Source organism: Lepisma saccharinum, chromosome 2 (assembly GCF_977018435.1).
Source record: "Lepisma saccharinum chromosome 2, izLepSacc3.1, whole genome shotgun sequence".
NCBI classification, from domain to species: domain Eukaryota; kingdom Metazoa; phylum Arthropoda; class Insecta; order Zygentoma; family Lepismatidae; genus Lepisma; species Lepisma saccharinum.
Window position 1 is genome coordinate 178,655,422 of NC_139230.1, and position 16,260 is coordinate 178,671,681.

Sequence of the window (16,260 nt, forward strand, 5' to 3'; positions counted from 1 at the left end):
CCGATCAATGTAAGAACTATAGGTATAGCAAGTATTTATTCTAGCAATTTCATTGTAAAGGTGTGAAAAGAAGTGGCACGAACACCTTCTGTTACACTGTTCGACTACATGATAAATATGTATGATATCCTCTTATGTCATGACAATTCTACTAATTTACACGCTGCTTCCTGTCCTTCCAATGTGTCCGGTTTTTGTGAGAAATGTGAAGAAATGGAAATGACACAATCACAATTCTTTAGTTTTGACTTGAGGCTGTGCATTCGAGCGTTTTGTCTTCCAGGAAACTGTTCCACTTATCTCAACCAACAACCTGTATCATGGATGACGTTTCCTACTGGTTAATCCACTTTTCTTGTAACAATAAAATTCATATTGCTAAATTGCTGTATTTACCTTCCTTATAATTACACGTATAGAAGGGCCGTATGGAAGAAGCACTAGACTGAAATTTGCATGCAATGTTTGTATTTCTTTTTCTATCCCTTTGAAGAGCAAGTGAATCAGGGGTAGTCCACATGGAAGGCTTGAGTTCGGGTTAAAAATTTTGGGTTAAAAAGTGGCAAATAATGAAGGTTGGTAACACTGGAGGATCAACTATCTTTTTCAGACGTGAGCAACCTCTGTACCTCTATGCTCGCACGATTATACTTTATGGTTCGATACGTGTTGGATTCTGTGAACACATTTTCGTGTATTTTCCTATAGGAAAGTAAGTTTACACTATTGAGAATACCCTGATGGTGGCATCTCAGCCCCGGATCCCTTTTTAAGCATCAATCTCGAATAGTAGAACACGCTATATGTGCTGTTTAAAATGTCCTGAGTAACGTTGCACATATTTTCTACATACACACACAAACACACATATCAATTAGTCTCGAAATCTTAATAAAGTAAGAAAATATTAATCATAATACAACTTGAGATTCTTTGATTCTTTCTGTGTTTTCTGGTATCTTTGAGATCGTCAATTATTCGCTGTAAATTCATAGATCTTTCGTACGTACAGTAAATTACACACAATGGTTCCGCAATTTTGTGTTAGCAATTTTTGACATTTTCAAAGTACTATCTAGGTTACATTTTTTAACGATTAAGATATACAACTCATAGATTTGTTACGTCATCCGTTGCCTTACAACTCTACAATAAAAACCTCGAAATATATTTCGTTGTTTAGGAGGACCGGAGTGTACAGCTGAATCTAGCCTGTCTTGAACGATTGTGTGGAGTGAAGGCAGGGGGGCAAAAAGCAAGAAGAGGAACAATTACAGGATGACGTTCAGTAATTTAAATTAAGGCATGTAGTTTAACGTAGTTAACTTGAGTATATTACAGTTAAATTTTAGAAATGAAATTACCGTTTCCAGATCTGGAAGAACAATCAATGGTAAATTGTAGAAAAGCAAAACTGAGTCCTAAGATATAACTACTGAATAACACCCAGTTAATTTAATTATCTGAAGAGAACAAGTTTGGGTCTTGTTGAATTCCCTCCAGAGTTTGTCGTCTTCAGGTACACACACAAACACACACAGTTACGATGGTCACAAATCCTTAAAAGGTGAAGCACGTGCTAAAATCTCGATAGTACATTCAGACAGCATCTCACAAAAAGTATTGGACCCCAATCGTGGAAGATCAACCTTTGAAGAGAGTCTGGGAGAGAATTCGCGGCGGGTAACAGACGCATTGAAGACATAACAGAACCTGATCATCTAACACAATAGCTCCCTTTCAATCCCATCAATTCTCTTCGTCGTTGACGTTGTAAAGCAGTAAGCGCCCATGAAGACTTACTAGCTTTAAATCTTTGTTGAGTTTTCGGTTTAGTTCCATTCAAACTAAATGTATTGTAAATCGCAAAGCTACTCCAAATTCTCTCTTCCATGATCTGAAGTGCGACTTGGCCTAACTCCCATGGACTCTTGACGTCGAAGAATTTGTATTTCCAGTTGTTAATGCGCAAGGTGGATGCAGTGGCGCGTTCAGCAATTGGCTCCCTTCTGTTTGGAAGAGCTTTCAAGGAAGATTTCAAGTGGAAAAATCGAAAAGCGAACCAACGACGATTGCCAAAAGTGAATGCATTGTACCTGTGGAATTCTAGAAATGTGGTCCTAAAGTGTTTGTTCCTATTGCACTACACACAAACATTATCTACATACACACAAACATTATCTACATACACACAAACGCATACATCAATCAGTCTTGAAAAGTAAGAAAATATTAATCATAAAGTAAGGAGTAATATAACTTGAGATTCTTTGATTCTTTTTGTTTTTTGCTCCTACCTTTGAGATCGTCAATTATCCGCTGTAAATTAATAGCTCTTTCGTACGTACACAAAATTACACACAATGATTCCGCAATTTTCTTTAATTGCAAGCAGACAAGAGTCACTCTTTTGTGTTAGCGTAATTTGTGAACGTCAAACATTGGTGAACTTCGAATCTCCCCAATATGATTATTTGTGTTACCTGGACATCATTAACAGTAACAACAATACTCTTTTGCTGAATTCAAAGTTACTGAATGTAATGTAAGAGTTTCGTAACAAAACTTATTTTGAAACATTGGCCAGACTTTGCATTACACAATGTAACAAAAAAATATTTATTTTCTGTTCCTGGGTAATAATTGTTATTTCCTAATTCCTTGTGTTCCAAAAGTATAGAAAATGGCTATTATTACTCATAAACTTTGTTTTTGTAGCCAGGACAATGATGTTTTGAGATTTACCCTTTTCCAGTACACGTTTTTTCTCATTACGAATAAAGAAGATAAATAACGTGTCATATTGCACGCTGTAGCAATATACAGGTCTACTCTATAACTGAAATGGACAGGTCTTGGCATTCTGCCAGCAACAATAGTGCAAATCGTGCAGTTTGAAGCGGTTCATTGTCGTCCTATCTGCCTAATTTCTAATTAGATACACGTTTACAATGGCATAAAGAGGCTGCAAGTATATGGCAGACGAATTTTGTTATGTCTGTGGCCATTTTATCAAGAAAAGAGGAAATAAGTACTCTGTGGAAGCATCTGCTAAAATGTGTGAAGCATACAGAGCATATTTCAGCATGTCAGTAGGGGAACAAGACAAAACTTGGGCACCTCATTTCACCTGTGAGAACTACAAAAAAACTCTGGAAGGTAAGACGGAAAATTAAAATGTAAAATTTTAATAATTTCAATTATATATTAAATATTTAGGGTTTTCTTGAAGAGGCCTAGAATTTTTTGTTTATTTCAAATGTATTTTGAAAAATTACTTTTACCTTACATGTTTAACATTTAATAAACTGCTATATACTTTATTTTTACCCACATTAATGTTGAATTGTACATCCTGTTTTGTAGGTTGCTTGTGCACCTAATCAATAGTAATGCACCTAAATCACAAGGTTTGGGTTCAGTTGTGCACCTGATTGACAAAGTTAATAAAAGTATATAATTTTGTGCATATTAAATACATATCTACATATCTCATATGTGAAATATGTTGTGAAAATACACATTAGTTAATTTTTGTCTTGTCTTTTGCAGGATGGTAGAGGAGACTAGAGTGCCGTGAAGTTCGCTATCCCACGAATTTGGCGGGAACCCACTGACCACTCAAGTAATGGCTACTTTTGCATGGTGGATCCTTCCAAACGTCGGGCTGGAAAGAATGCGCAAGCTATTATATATCCGGATATACCTTCGTCCATCGCCCCTGTGCCACATTGCCCTGAGTTTCCCGTGCCCACTCCTCCGGAGAAAAAGCTGCCCTCTTCAGACGAGAGTAGTAAGTCAGAGAGCGAGGAAGACATTCATCTTGATACTTACAATTTTCGAGCCGAGGAGAGAAACCCGTACTACCCCAATCAAAAAGATCTTAATGACTTAATAAGAGATCTTGGTCTCACCAAGTCCAATGCAAAACTCTTGACGTGCAGGCTTAAGCAGTGGAATTTATTAGATGAAAGTGTGCAAATAACAGATCAGAGGAAGTGTCATCAAAGTTTTTCCAGCTTTTTCATAAGTCAAGATGGACTCTGCTTCTGCCACAATGTCACCTGTCTGTTTGAAGCAATTGGAATTGACTTCAGTCCAAATGAGTGGCGCCTCTTTATTGACAGTTCGTCCAGAAGTCTTAAACCCGTGCTTCTTCATAATGGAAATACATACCCGTCTCTTCCACTAGCTCACTCAGTCCACCTCAAAGAGGATTACAACAGCATAAAGCAATTGCTATATACCTTGAAATATGATGAGTATGGATCGGAAGTCATCGGAGACTTCAAAATCATAGGATTTCTAATGGGTCTCCAAGGCGTTTTTACCAAGTTTCCTTGTTATCTTTGCCTATGGGACAGCAGAGACACCAAAGTGCACAACACGAGGTATTGGCCTCAGAGGACAGAGTTCTCTGTGGGAAAAAACAACGTCAAGTGGGAGCCACTGGTACACCCCTACAAGGTGCTAATGCCTCCACTCCATATTAAATTGGGCCTGATCAAACAATTTGTCAAAGCTTTAGATAAGGAGTCAGCAGCCTTCAAGTACCTTCAAGACTTTTTTCCTAAGCTGTCTGATGCAAAGATCAAAGCCGGTGTCTTCGTCGACCCACAGATAAAGAAGCTTTTGGTGTGCGAAGAATTTTCCAAGAAGCTCAGTGAGAATGAAAAAGCGGCTTGGAACAGCTTTGTCTTAGTGGTTAAGGGCTTTTTGGGCAATCATAAGTCCGAGAGCTATGTGGAACTGGTTGAGACTCTGGAGAAGAACTACAGCAAAATGGGCTGCAGGATGTCCCTGCAAGTTCATGTCCTCGATGTTCACCTTCGTACATTTAAGGATAACATGGAAGCGTACTCGGAGGAGCAAGGCGAGCGTTTCCATCAAGATATATTGGACTTCGAACGTCGCTACCAAGACCAGTATAACAAGAACATGATGGGAGACTATATTTGGGGGCTGATTCATGAAAGTAATGTACAGTATAATCGTAAATCCCGGAAAACTACTCATTTTTAAATCTTTTGCAATAATTTTGTTCACAACTAGAGTGCAAATATATGTCACTTTCGATGTATATGTGTCTGTTTTTTTCATTTATGTAAATGAAAAACACGAATTCGTATATTTTCTCATTGAAAACAGGTAAAATTCAAAAATAACACTGTCCTGGTCACAAAAACAAAGTTTGAGGGGAATAATAGGCATTTTCTATGGTTTCCAGTCAGAAGCCTCTAGGAAATAAAACTCACTACACAGGAACAAAAATCGTGTTACAGGGTGTTATCACAAAGATTCTAAAAATGTCTGTAGTAGAATACCCAAATAAATCAGCTTGAAAACTATAACAGATTATTCTGTAGTTCACCTTCATAATATAATGTTTTAGGCGAAGAAATTTTAGCTGTGGTATCTTTCTACTAATTGTCCTTTTCTCTCTAGAGTATAATAATAATATATGTAAAATTGACTTGAAAGTTTCTTTCATAGCAATAGCTACGTACTAGCACCTATGATGATGCATTTCCAGTTTTCGAAGTGATGAAGAATTATTTATTCAGAAATATTAGATCTACAGGGTCAGAAGTTTAAAATACGACTCATAAAGACTGCATGGCGGAATTGTGTGCATAATGGGATCCCAATTTTGCATTAGGCTACATTTTTTTTAATGTAGTACGCATTGCTTCTACATGAAACATTAAGTTGTTGCAGGTCACAATACATTAAGACTCCTTTCTAAGTCCACGCAATTGAGCTGATAACGAGCGCTTAGCACTTCTTGAACCGCAACAATATAATCAAAGTTGAGTAGCTAGCGTGCTATAAAGTGTATTCTAATTGGTGCATATTGTGTTGAAAATGGCTGACAAACACTTGTACCTCCGTGGGTGATTGATCGAGGATATATCGTCAATAAGTCTCTGTTGTTACAAGTAATGACTTTTTCAGAAAAAAAATTTCAAGCTTAATCTGTACTCTAGTTACGTTGACAGCCGTTAGTTCAGAATTGGAAATTTCGAAGCTCCACTAGTATAAAAGTTACTACGTACTTGATTCACTTCTATAACTTCCTTGGAGTAAAACGAATCCGCTAAGCTCCTTCATATGACACTCCTATCTGCCAATGTTCTTCCCTTGTCCGTTTTAACATTCCTTTGCATTTTTATCTTTGGAAGTTCCAATTCATTGCTTCGTTATCTATAGCTTTTGTTACACTCTCTTTAACATGATCTATCAATTTCCAGCTATTTCTTAATATTATTGTTTATATGTGGTTGTTCCCCAGTTGTCATAATTATGACACATATCCAATATCTTCCAATCTTATGTTAATAATTCCTCTGGTCTGAATATTCATAGTTTCCTTCATTACTTTCAAAATTTACATATAATAGCTTCCAACGTTCCTCCATTAGGTGTTGTCACTCTTCTCACGATAACTTTCCAATATAGCTATGATATATTTTTTGGTGCTTATCTTCATTTCTTCCTCTTTATTTGCTCTGTTCTGTTCATATTATGTTTCACATCATTACATTTATATATTTCCTCCTAAACTCTCACGTAATCTCGACAGAACACACACCCCTTTTGAGCTCACCTCTACATTACTGACAGATGTTAGAAGTGTTGTACCCAACGGTTGATCTGCGTTCTGAATAGATCAGAAAACATACAGGAACGAATTGTTCACAGAAGAATTAAAGTTGAACTTTTTGTTATCAACAAAACAAATTTGAATACCTAGGTAGTTGTCCGTTGATGTACTTTATTTGTGGCTTAAAACATAGTTAACTGGCTAAATTAACCATAGAATATACCACAATATCAATAACAATGTTACAGTTAAACTTAAGTTATACATGATTCAATAGAAAAATTATACGCGTAACAACGCAAATGGATTTGTGACAGGCTTCTTTTCATCTTTTTAATTCAAGTTCTTTAACAACAGCATTCCATATGCTTGAAGTAACGTGTTTTTTCGTTTCTCACACACGCTCCCCGCTTGTCTTGCATACATGGTATGCAAGCGGGAAAGGAAGTACATATTAGCAGCCATTTATTGAGTCGTAAAACTTAATTACTTCAATGCGAAATGATCCCAAACTACTATGCGCTACCAGTTTGGAATGCACTTACTAATATTACCGCCAACTCAGGTGTTCAAGGTGGTAGAATCTGTTGTGGAAAGACCCTAGAATGATGACAGACCGAGTTTGTGAACTAGAAACACACGGTGCTCGAAGCTACAGTGTGAAGACGGTAATCGTTTTGATAATCCGTGTAGGAACGCAGATTCGATTTCTCTTTTTTCTTAATTTTATGCCCATCCAATCACCCTGACTGTGAAATCTCAAAGTCCTTGAAGTAATTTTACCTTGCATATTTTATTCTCGTTCCTTCTCTTTCTGTTTGTCCTTTTTCATTCATATTTTGTTTTCCAACACGCACTCTTTCCTCTTTATTTTGCATCGACCCAAACCTTACAATGCATTGCTATGAAAATATTATAATGTATACATTCAGTCAGTACCTATAAACTCATTTCTTCGTTTCTCATGCATTTTAGATGGGTGCATGTCCTGCAAAGACCAGCATAAGTAAAACTGGAAAGTTTGCGTGGCTTGTAAGAAAATATTTTCTTACCAAAGGGTGAACTCAGAGAATCTCAAAGAGAAAACATCTTGTACATATAGTCCGTTTCGAAGCGAAAATTCATCTCCGTGAAGGTAGTTTGTTCGTCGTAGGTTTGATCTCCACTAGTGGCAAAAATTAATTTGTTCAGACGGGAGAAGAAGTATTCTCTCGAAATTAATAATCTTCCATTAAATTGCAAGAACCACTGTCAATAACATCCAGAGAAGTATTTAACGCATTCCATACATAAGATATATCCGGATCAACTTGAGGAAAATTTGAGTAATATCTGAGAATGAAGCACGTGTTTCCTCAAACTATGAAGCATTCTAGTAGAAATCGAACTAAATTTCAGGAATGAGTGTTAAATAAAGTGTTTGAATTACAAGCAGTAATAAAATGGAAGTGCATGGAAACTCATATCCAGTTACCACGTTTGTATATATTTTCATGGAAGGTCAAGGACAAAAGTTGCTAACCCTCATTCCTACTAGGTTTGATGTTTTTTTCTTCAGAAGTCACCGTTCGAATAAATCAATCGAGTTTAACTTGAGGCATGAGAATGTATTCTGACAGGTGAAAAACTCACATAAATAAGTGATAAAATATGTTTTAATTTTTATGTAGAGAGATTAAAATCTAGCAAAGAACTCCTGGGGAAATGCACTTCGAGCTAGGTTATCATACCACAGCATAGAAATAAATCCACATATAATATTCAAATCAGAAACAAATTTGTTAAGACGAAACTAAACCCAGGTGCTTATTTTAAGGTAGTAGATACAATAGTTATTAAAAAATGGCATTAATTCATAATTAAGTGCAGTATCGTTTCCACGATAAGTGGAATATAAGAGGATAAGTGCAGGAGATATAACTCCTTGTTTATGCTATATTTACTGCCTTTAACGTAATCGACCTTTATTTTGTACATATAAAAGTTGGATCAATTGGACCCCATCAACTCTACCCTGGCCACGTCAGTTATGCAGCCCTCGTCTTCATCAATTCGCACTCTAGTGCTAAAATTTTTCTTTTTTTAAATATTTTTTCAAGCGTCATTTGTGCACAAATGGGAAACTATGAAATAGACAAGTTTTTAATGTGTTCTTTCATACCCATACATATCACTATGGCAGTTACCTGCTGTTGCCGCGTTTACCTACGAAGAAACTTGCGGTCAAACAGCCAATTAGACCTACCGCTGCCCCCTGTTTGGGCAACAACCTTAGAATCCTTCATCACCGAAGCGGCCAGTAGGAAAACAGGATTTTGTCAAAATAACCGTTCTACGCTGTGAATGGGCGGCAGGAGAGTTTACTGCACAATCCATGTATTTCAAATGACCAGATGCTACACAATTCATCTGTAGCGACAGAAGAAAGTAAAAATGAGGAAGGTAAAACTTGAAACTTGGAAAATTATCTGATAAACTTACTTGTCCAAAAGGATAACATTATTTCCGATTCGTCTGTGACAATGGCCCCATATAGGAATAGATTCAGCTGAGATGTTCACTTGTGAGTACTGAACTTGTTGTGACTCAGGTGTGAAAGTAGATTGCATTAAAAACTCCCCTTGAAACTCTGCTGGAAAGTAGCATACTGATGAACCTGCAAATGAAAATAACAACAAACATTGTAACAACAGATAAAATAACAACAACAATGATATCATTTATAATTTTAATAATAACTTGAAAGTTACGAAGAATTCAATGTCTTATGAGCTTGGTACGTACAAACATTAGTAATATGTAGTAACATAGTAGGCTATGCTTATTTATTTATTTATCGACTGATTGGTCGAAGAAATCGCAGCCTAACAATATAAATATCAATCAAAGATGAGTACATTTAAATGAACCAGATTTATTTATTACTTTCAGTGGTTGCTAGTTAAGTCTTCCATAAGGAAATTGAATCGTTTATTTCAGAAACCCCTATCGATCAGTTCTGGTTAAAACGATACTTCTACAGTTTCATTAATCCCTTACAAGGACGCATCGTTTGATGCAGAAATCGATCATGTAACCGCATATCTAAGGTACATAGGTACGCGGTTACATGCTCTATTTCTGCATCAAAAGATGCGTCTTGGCAAAGGCTATATGAAAATGTACAAATATCGTTTTCGCCAGAAGTGGACCATGGGGGGTTTCTGAAATAAAAGATTCAATTGTATTAATCACATGTTTGACCATTATTTTCAAAAGAAAGATCACGCATTAGAGAAACTCACCTTGAGTTTTGTACGGGAGTAGGGTAAAATAACCTCTATTCACTATTTATATTAGCTCTATAGTTAGCCGAATTCTGTTAATAAATACGCCGAATGATTTGCTATCATGTTCAAAGACTTGACAAAATACCATTTCCTTTCATATGTCTCAGCGTTGTGATGTGATTAGTTTGCCTTTCTACCCTAGAAGTCTACTTTATGTTCAAATAGGCTAATTGGGCGTGGATCTACAGCTTAACTGCGACTCGAATCGCTCTGTGCACCCGTCTGGAATCCAACCCGGGACTCTTCAGTGCAATTCTCGTACGATTATACCCCTGTAGCCTCACAATTGTTACAAACTACAATTGACGATTGACGTACAACATAGCAAGCACTTCACCATGGAATAAGGGAAGAAAGTTTCAATCATAATGATAAGCAATCTTGAACTATCGCTGGGTGCAATTTTTAACAACCTTTTGAGATGCTAGAATTCATAACCATAATATACAAGTCGCTTAGTATCTCGAAAGAATATTTTGTTTAGGCAAGCATTAATTGCAGAGATTAAACCTGAATATTACAATATACCTACACTATAAGTTCTACATTTTATCGTTTATTTTGCACATATTGTATTCACCAACCGTGAAAGTGTTACAATAGTCTCCAGTTTATTTTTACGTGTGTAAGAAAAATTGTGAATGGAATCATTGATATAATGTTATTCGAAAGATCAATTTTATTTTTGAAATCAGTCCAAAACTTGCGTCATTAGAGTGGAGTTAGTGGGGTGTAAGGGGTGACCCTTTGCAAAGACACCCAAATGTCAACCTCTTTTCCACGTAGTACACCCTGAACTGCATTTTGCAGACTAGCGAGGCTCTGGCGTCTGGACTCACGGCCAGTATAATCCTCCCTGGGACTCGTGTTGTGTGCTGTTCTTGTGTGTTTGTGGTTGCCCCTTAATCCATCTCATGTTTTTACTATCCATCCTCATCTTCCCTATCTGCCAAAAGTAGCAGAAAAGGGAAGTAAAATAAACTAATTCAATCAATAATTCAAAGAGTGGAGTTAGTAAACTAATTCAATCAATAATTCAAAGAGTGGAGTTAGTAAACTAATTCAATCAATAATTCAAAGATGGAGTTAGTATACACCAATGCTAATTCCATATAAAGGTACGTTATTCAACAACTTGTAAATCAGAAGTCCTTTCCGATAGTCATTAAGATTTAGTTCTTGCAACGTTGACTTATGTGCAGATTTTACTGTTCCAAATGTAATTTTATGCAGATCACTACCATGTTATGAATATAACAATTGCAGTTCTTTTACCTTTTGCATTTTCCGGGTACTTGAACTATTTCCGGTAAGAAAATCAGAGTAACCGTATAGAAACTGGATGGAACTTCTACAATCTGACCTTGGTAAAGGCGTTCCGCCAAGTGATGTTGGTGTGCACGTAGAGGAACGGACTTGCCTTCTGAGCCGAGCAGTCCTTTAAGCCTAGCAAAGAAATGCCTTGAATGAGCTCAACAGCACAAACCAAAGAGGCACGCCGGGAGGAAAACGAGAGAGAACTTTAAACGATGCCTCCAGAAGACAAAACGTCCTTCACGGATTGTGGAACGCTTTATGTATTCTTTCAAAGTAATAGCTGGTTTCCTGAGAGGGAGGCTTGCTCATTTACATGTCGCATCATGTGCGTTATAAAACGCTTACGGATCAGGACATGTTCTACATTCACACTACACGGTTGACTTATCGCAGCAGAAAAAAAAGTCTTCCATTGCTTTAATTCGTTTTGAATAATGTGCTAATTTTATTTGATGTTTCCGAGCGAAGTCTTAAAAACATACGATTAACATGGCGCGTGCTTCACGACTTACGCTTCTTCCACATCCCGTAAAATCCTCAAGGGTAAAGCGTTAAGTGACCACATGATCACAAAAACTTTCTAGTTTTTGATATTCCTGGTCGTGACTTTCATATTCCGATGTGTTTCCAAGGTGTATTTCTGAGTTTTGATCAGCGAATAAATTTGCTACATACAGGAATATTGGGGAAAAGGTTCGTCAATTTTATGCTCAGATAAGCTAGTAAGGACTGGACTTATAGTTTAAAGTAAGACCAGAACTACTGTGCAATGTGCCTCCACCTGGAATCGAACCCGGAACCCTTTGATTACAGGGCGACAGTGTTAGCCAATACGCTATCGGGAGTCACGGGAATTTTAACATTTTCGACATTCAACAGAGAGTCTAAGTGAATAGACAATGATCCATTGATTTGCTTTATTTTACTTCGCTTTTTTGCCACTTTTGGCCAGACGCGAAGATGAGGATGAGTGATGATATGATGAAGGTACACTCATAAATAACACCCATGCCCAGGCCGGGATGCGAACCCGGGACTACTGGAGTTGTAGCGTGCTGTGCTAACCACACCGCCACGGAGGTCGGCATGTGAATAGACAAGTCGTACGAAAATGTAATATTTATAAGAATAAGAAATATATATATATATATAGGAGTTATTTTATTATATATTAATTATATATAACGTGATAAATCTATTATAACTATTTATAATATATATATATATATATATATATATATATATATATATATATATATGCTTATCCTTGAACTTATAAAATCATGGGATCACCCACTACTTACAATGAACCTGGTAAACGACGGCTAAAAAATTGTCCCCCAACTCCACAAAGTAAGGTCGTGAATCCGCCACTAGCTGTTCACTGTCAATTAAGACATTACACAAGATGCCGAAGAGCCCCTTATCAAATCTCAGGTAGACTCCTGCTCGACCTCCAAAATCGTGGCAGCACTATATCACATCGCCTATTACGTGCGACGAATAGTTTGTCAAGAGTTTTCTTCACAAGGTTTTCGTGTTTTAGGAAACTTGTCTTCAAAAAATTTAGATGGAAGGGGGGAAGTAAAACATATGACGTGTTTCGAATGTCAGTTGTCGCCATTTGTTGCCCCTTCTGGCCTTGTCAATGTCGTATCTCTCTTTTTCCTTTTACGAAAAGTCACGCGGTTAAAATTCCTTATATTAGGTTTCTCTCCGATGACAGGGCACCGCATTTCAAGACGAATGACAGTGGAGGAGACTAATTTTCTTGGAATTTTTGATTTAAGAATTGATAATCTCTCCAGGTTTAGTTTCCGTTGTATTTCGGTGTCGAAATTTTCCATTAAATCCTTGTTTATTAAGATAAACTGTAAAATCCTAGTTTTGTGATTTATGACACATAGTCCATGCGATTATAATATGTACTTATATTTCCAATATTCTGTTGAAATCGTCTCTGTAAAGGATCTTCTATTGGTAAAATTCGAAAATTTTGCCTTTTTGATAGTAATTTAAGACTGAAGTAAGATTAAGCCTTCGACGAAGTTGAAGTCGTGTTTTGGTTAGCTGTGTTAGGTCTACCTGCGCTGAGTCACTTTTTGCAACTTATTACACATAAATAACTTGTATTATAAATACAAATGGTAAATGAGTAGTAGTAATCACTGAGCATGGTTTGGTTTGAGTTGGTGTTTTAAGTCCACTTTACGCACAGTAAGGCTAATCGGGACTGGACCTACAGTTTAAATTGGAATCCGAACCACTTGTGCCTCCACCGGGTATCGAACCCGGGACCCCTTGATTACAAGGCAATGACGCTACCACTGCGCCATGGGGGAGACCCACTGAGCATGGTCAGAAATTTGCAAGTAGCACACACTGATTTTTAGAAATGGTAACAAAGAGGAATCAAGAGCCAATGTATTAAGAAAAATTGAAGTTATGTATTCCACAGAAAAATCTTTTAGTGCGTTCACTACGCTTTGTATTGTATTAGGCACTGAACTGAAGGTTAAATTAAATGTTGACCTAATATAAATTAGCATGACCTTTTATTAACTAATTTATCTTATATCAGCAATACTACTTCCATGTAATTAAGACAGTTTACTATGTACGTTTCTGTTAATTAAGAAACACTGAGAACATCAAATGGCCTGATTGCGTACACGTGCTATGTTATAGTGGAGAAAAAAATACGAATAAATAAGCATATGTCAAATGTAAACGTATGCCAAGCGTAACTAATTTTCGTTCATAGCTGTTAGCCCCGTCTAGTTCGCTGAACATTTGACTTTCTCTGCATTTGCGCGTACACGATGCAACATCGACTCGTCTAATTCCTTGATTTGGTGTCAAGTAGTGTGTTTGGTGTTTGCACCGTTTGCACTACGTTCTGGAGCGATGTAATGTGTGGTGTATGGTCACGTGGTGCGTGCTAACTAATTAAAGGAACGTTTAAAGCAGCAGACAGGCATTTGTTGAATCTTCTGAACTTGAACACCTCTACTCGTCTACTTGGTTGAATGTCATTTCCTTGCACCAACCTGACACTGGGATACACATGCACTACACCCAGTGTCAAAAAATGCAGCGAACTAGACGGGACTATTATGTTGAACATCCTTGTTACCAAATCTCACACATGTATTTTTGTGCAAGGTTCAGGAAAGTTTACACAATTCCCGGGTTACATTTCTAGAAAATTTTCCAAAAAATATAGAGGAGTTAAATGTCAGAGACCACACTGTATCTAAAACTAAACACTCACGTTAAGTTGTTTTCCCTAAAAGGATATCAAGAGACAGCAACCTCTTTTTGAGAGAGAAAACTGAGGGAGGGGGGAATCAGAGAGAGAGGTGGTGTGTGTGTGTGTAATAGCTCTTGAAGTTCAGACCCTACGCGAAGCTATAGGGAATGGTTGGTCGTAAATAGCTCGGTATCTTTTGTTGCCTAAGCCGTAAAGCAAAGAGTGGAATTTAAAACCGACCGCTCTCTCATTGTTAGCCTGAGATTCATCCGGAATTAATTCGTTTATGAGTACTTACGACTCTTTTTCAATCTGTCAAACAGACTACTCTCAGCAAGGGTGTACTTTTAGTCCTCGCCATTTTTACGAACAAAACCCAATGCTCGTCACAGCACTCTGGAAAAGGTCGAAACGTTGATCAAAGATAACATTGAACTCACCCTTCAATCATTACTCCTGCTGGTTAAACTCAGTGACGAACGTCCTAATGTCCACTGAATTAGGTACCACATTGTTACTCGACTACTGGTTAATTCACTTATTTGCAAAGGTAGCGGTTCAACCTAAATTTTCCATTCAGTTTCAGATTGTGAAACTGACAGTAGGCTATGTACTCAGCTTATATATCAGCTTATATCAACAATACATTAAGAATTTCTTATTGTTACCTAAAATGGTAACATATTAATACGGCTGATGCAAAGAGTGAGAAACATATGCTATTACAATTTGCAAAGCTTCTCGATCCGTCATTCTTGCATTAAATCCTTGTAGAAAAAGGTTGATAAAATCTATTTGGAACTTTCATGTATAAAGATAACTGTTAATTTAATTTAAATATTTATTTTGTAAAAAGAACTGTTAAAACGTTGCTGAAGGGGAATATGTAACTACAACAATTGGTAAATTAGTAGATATTACAGTGGAACACTGACTACTCGGCAATGATATTTGTGCGAGGAAATAAAATTTCCATTGAGTACTTTTGTATGCTATTATAATGTTGCTCTAGTTATTGTTAATTATAATAGTAACTAATTATATTTATCTCCCATAAAAGATACAGTGTAGATCTAACAAGTGTTCTCGGGAGATCAGCCAGATTAAGTAGGCTTTTATTTCCAACATTTCGACTGCAAGGACTGCTCACATCATCATTCCCAGTATCTCACGAAAACACTTGATTCACCAGGAAAACTTCAATTTCTACTTATATAGTGTATATGTTTGCAGAATGAAGTACATACATGTCCTATTTACATCTCAATGCAGCAATGGATGGTGTACTAAAAAGCAAGAAGTGTAATTCACACACTTCTCTGTTCTCATATCTGATTTTTTATTTTTTTTATTTTTCTCACTTTACATTGATTTTCTGTTTCTATTAATCGCTATGATGAGGATGAATGATGATTTGATGACAATCACAAATGAACACCATGCCCAGGCCGGTACTCGGTAGCAGAAATTTCGGTGGAGATATTTAGAGCTATCCACTGAACTTGCTCGGTCACCGTGGTTTCCATAAGATTGATTGCATTGGCTGTTCCCAGCATCGAAGAGAAAACCAAGTGTCGAAATAGAAAATGATCTAGTTGGGAAAAACAGTTAGTCAGCAAGTTAGTGAGTACTGAGTCCAGCGGAGAGCAGAGCGTTTAGTGAGAAATCTAATTCTAAGGGCAAGCCTCTTCCGATCAATTGTACGGAGCAAAGACAAAGGGAATCTTGGTAAGAGCCCAATTTTCTGGGCGATTGGC

The 16,260-nt window shown here is 37.0% G+C and overlaps 1 protein-coding gene across 1 annotated transcript in view; it reads right to left on the reverse strand.

Annotated features, from left to right (window-relative positions):
* Window positions 1-16,260, reverse strand: part of LOC145984208 (uncharacterized) — a 222,697-nt gene that overhangs the window by 135,351 nt on the left and 71,086 nt on the right. Inside the window, exon 2 of the mRNA XM_083117738.1 lies at window positions 9,086-9,260. Within this exon, the coding sequence (XP_082973864.1) occupies window positions 9,086-9,260 (175 nt within the window). The remainder of the gene's footprint in view (window positions 1-9,085; window positions 9,261-16,260) is intronic.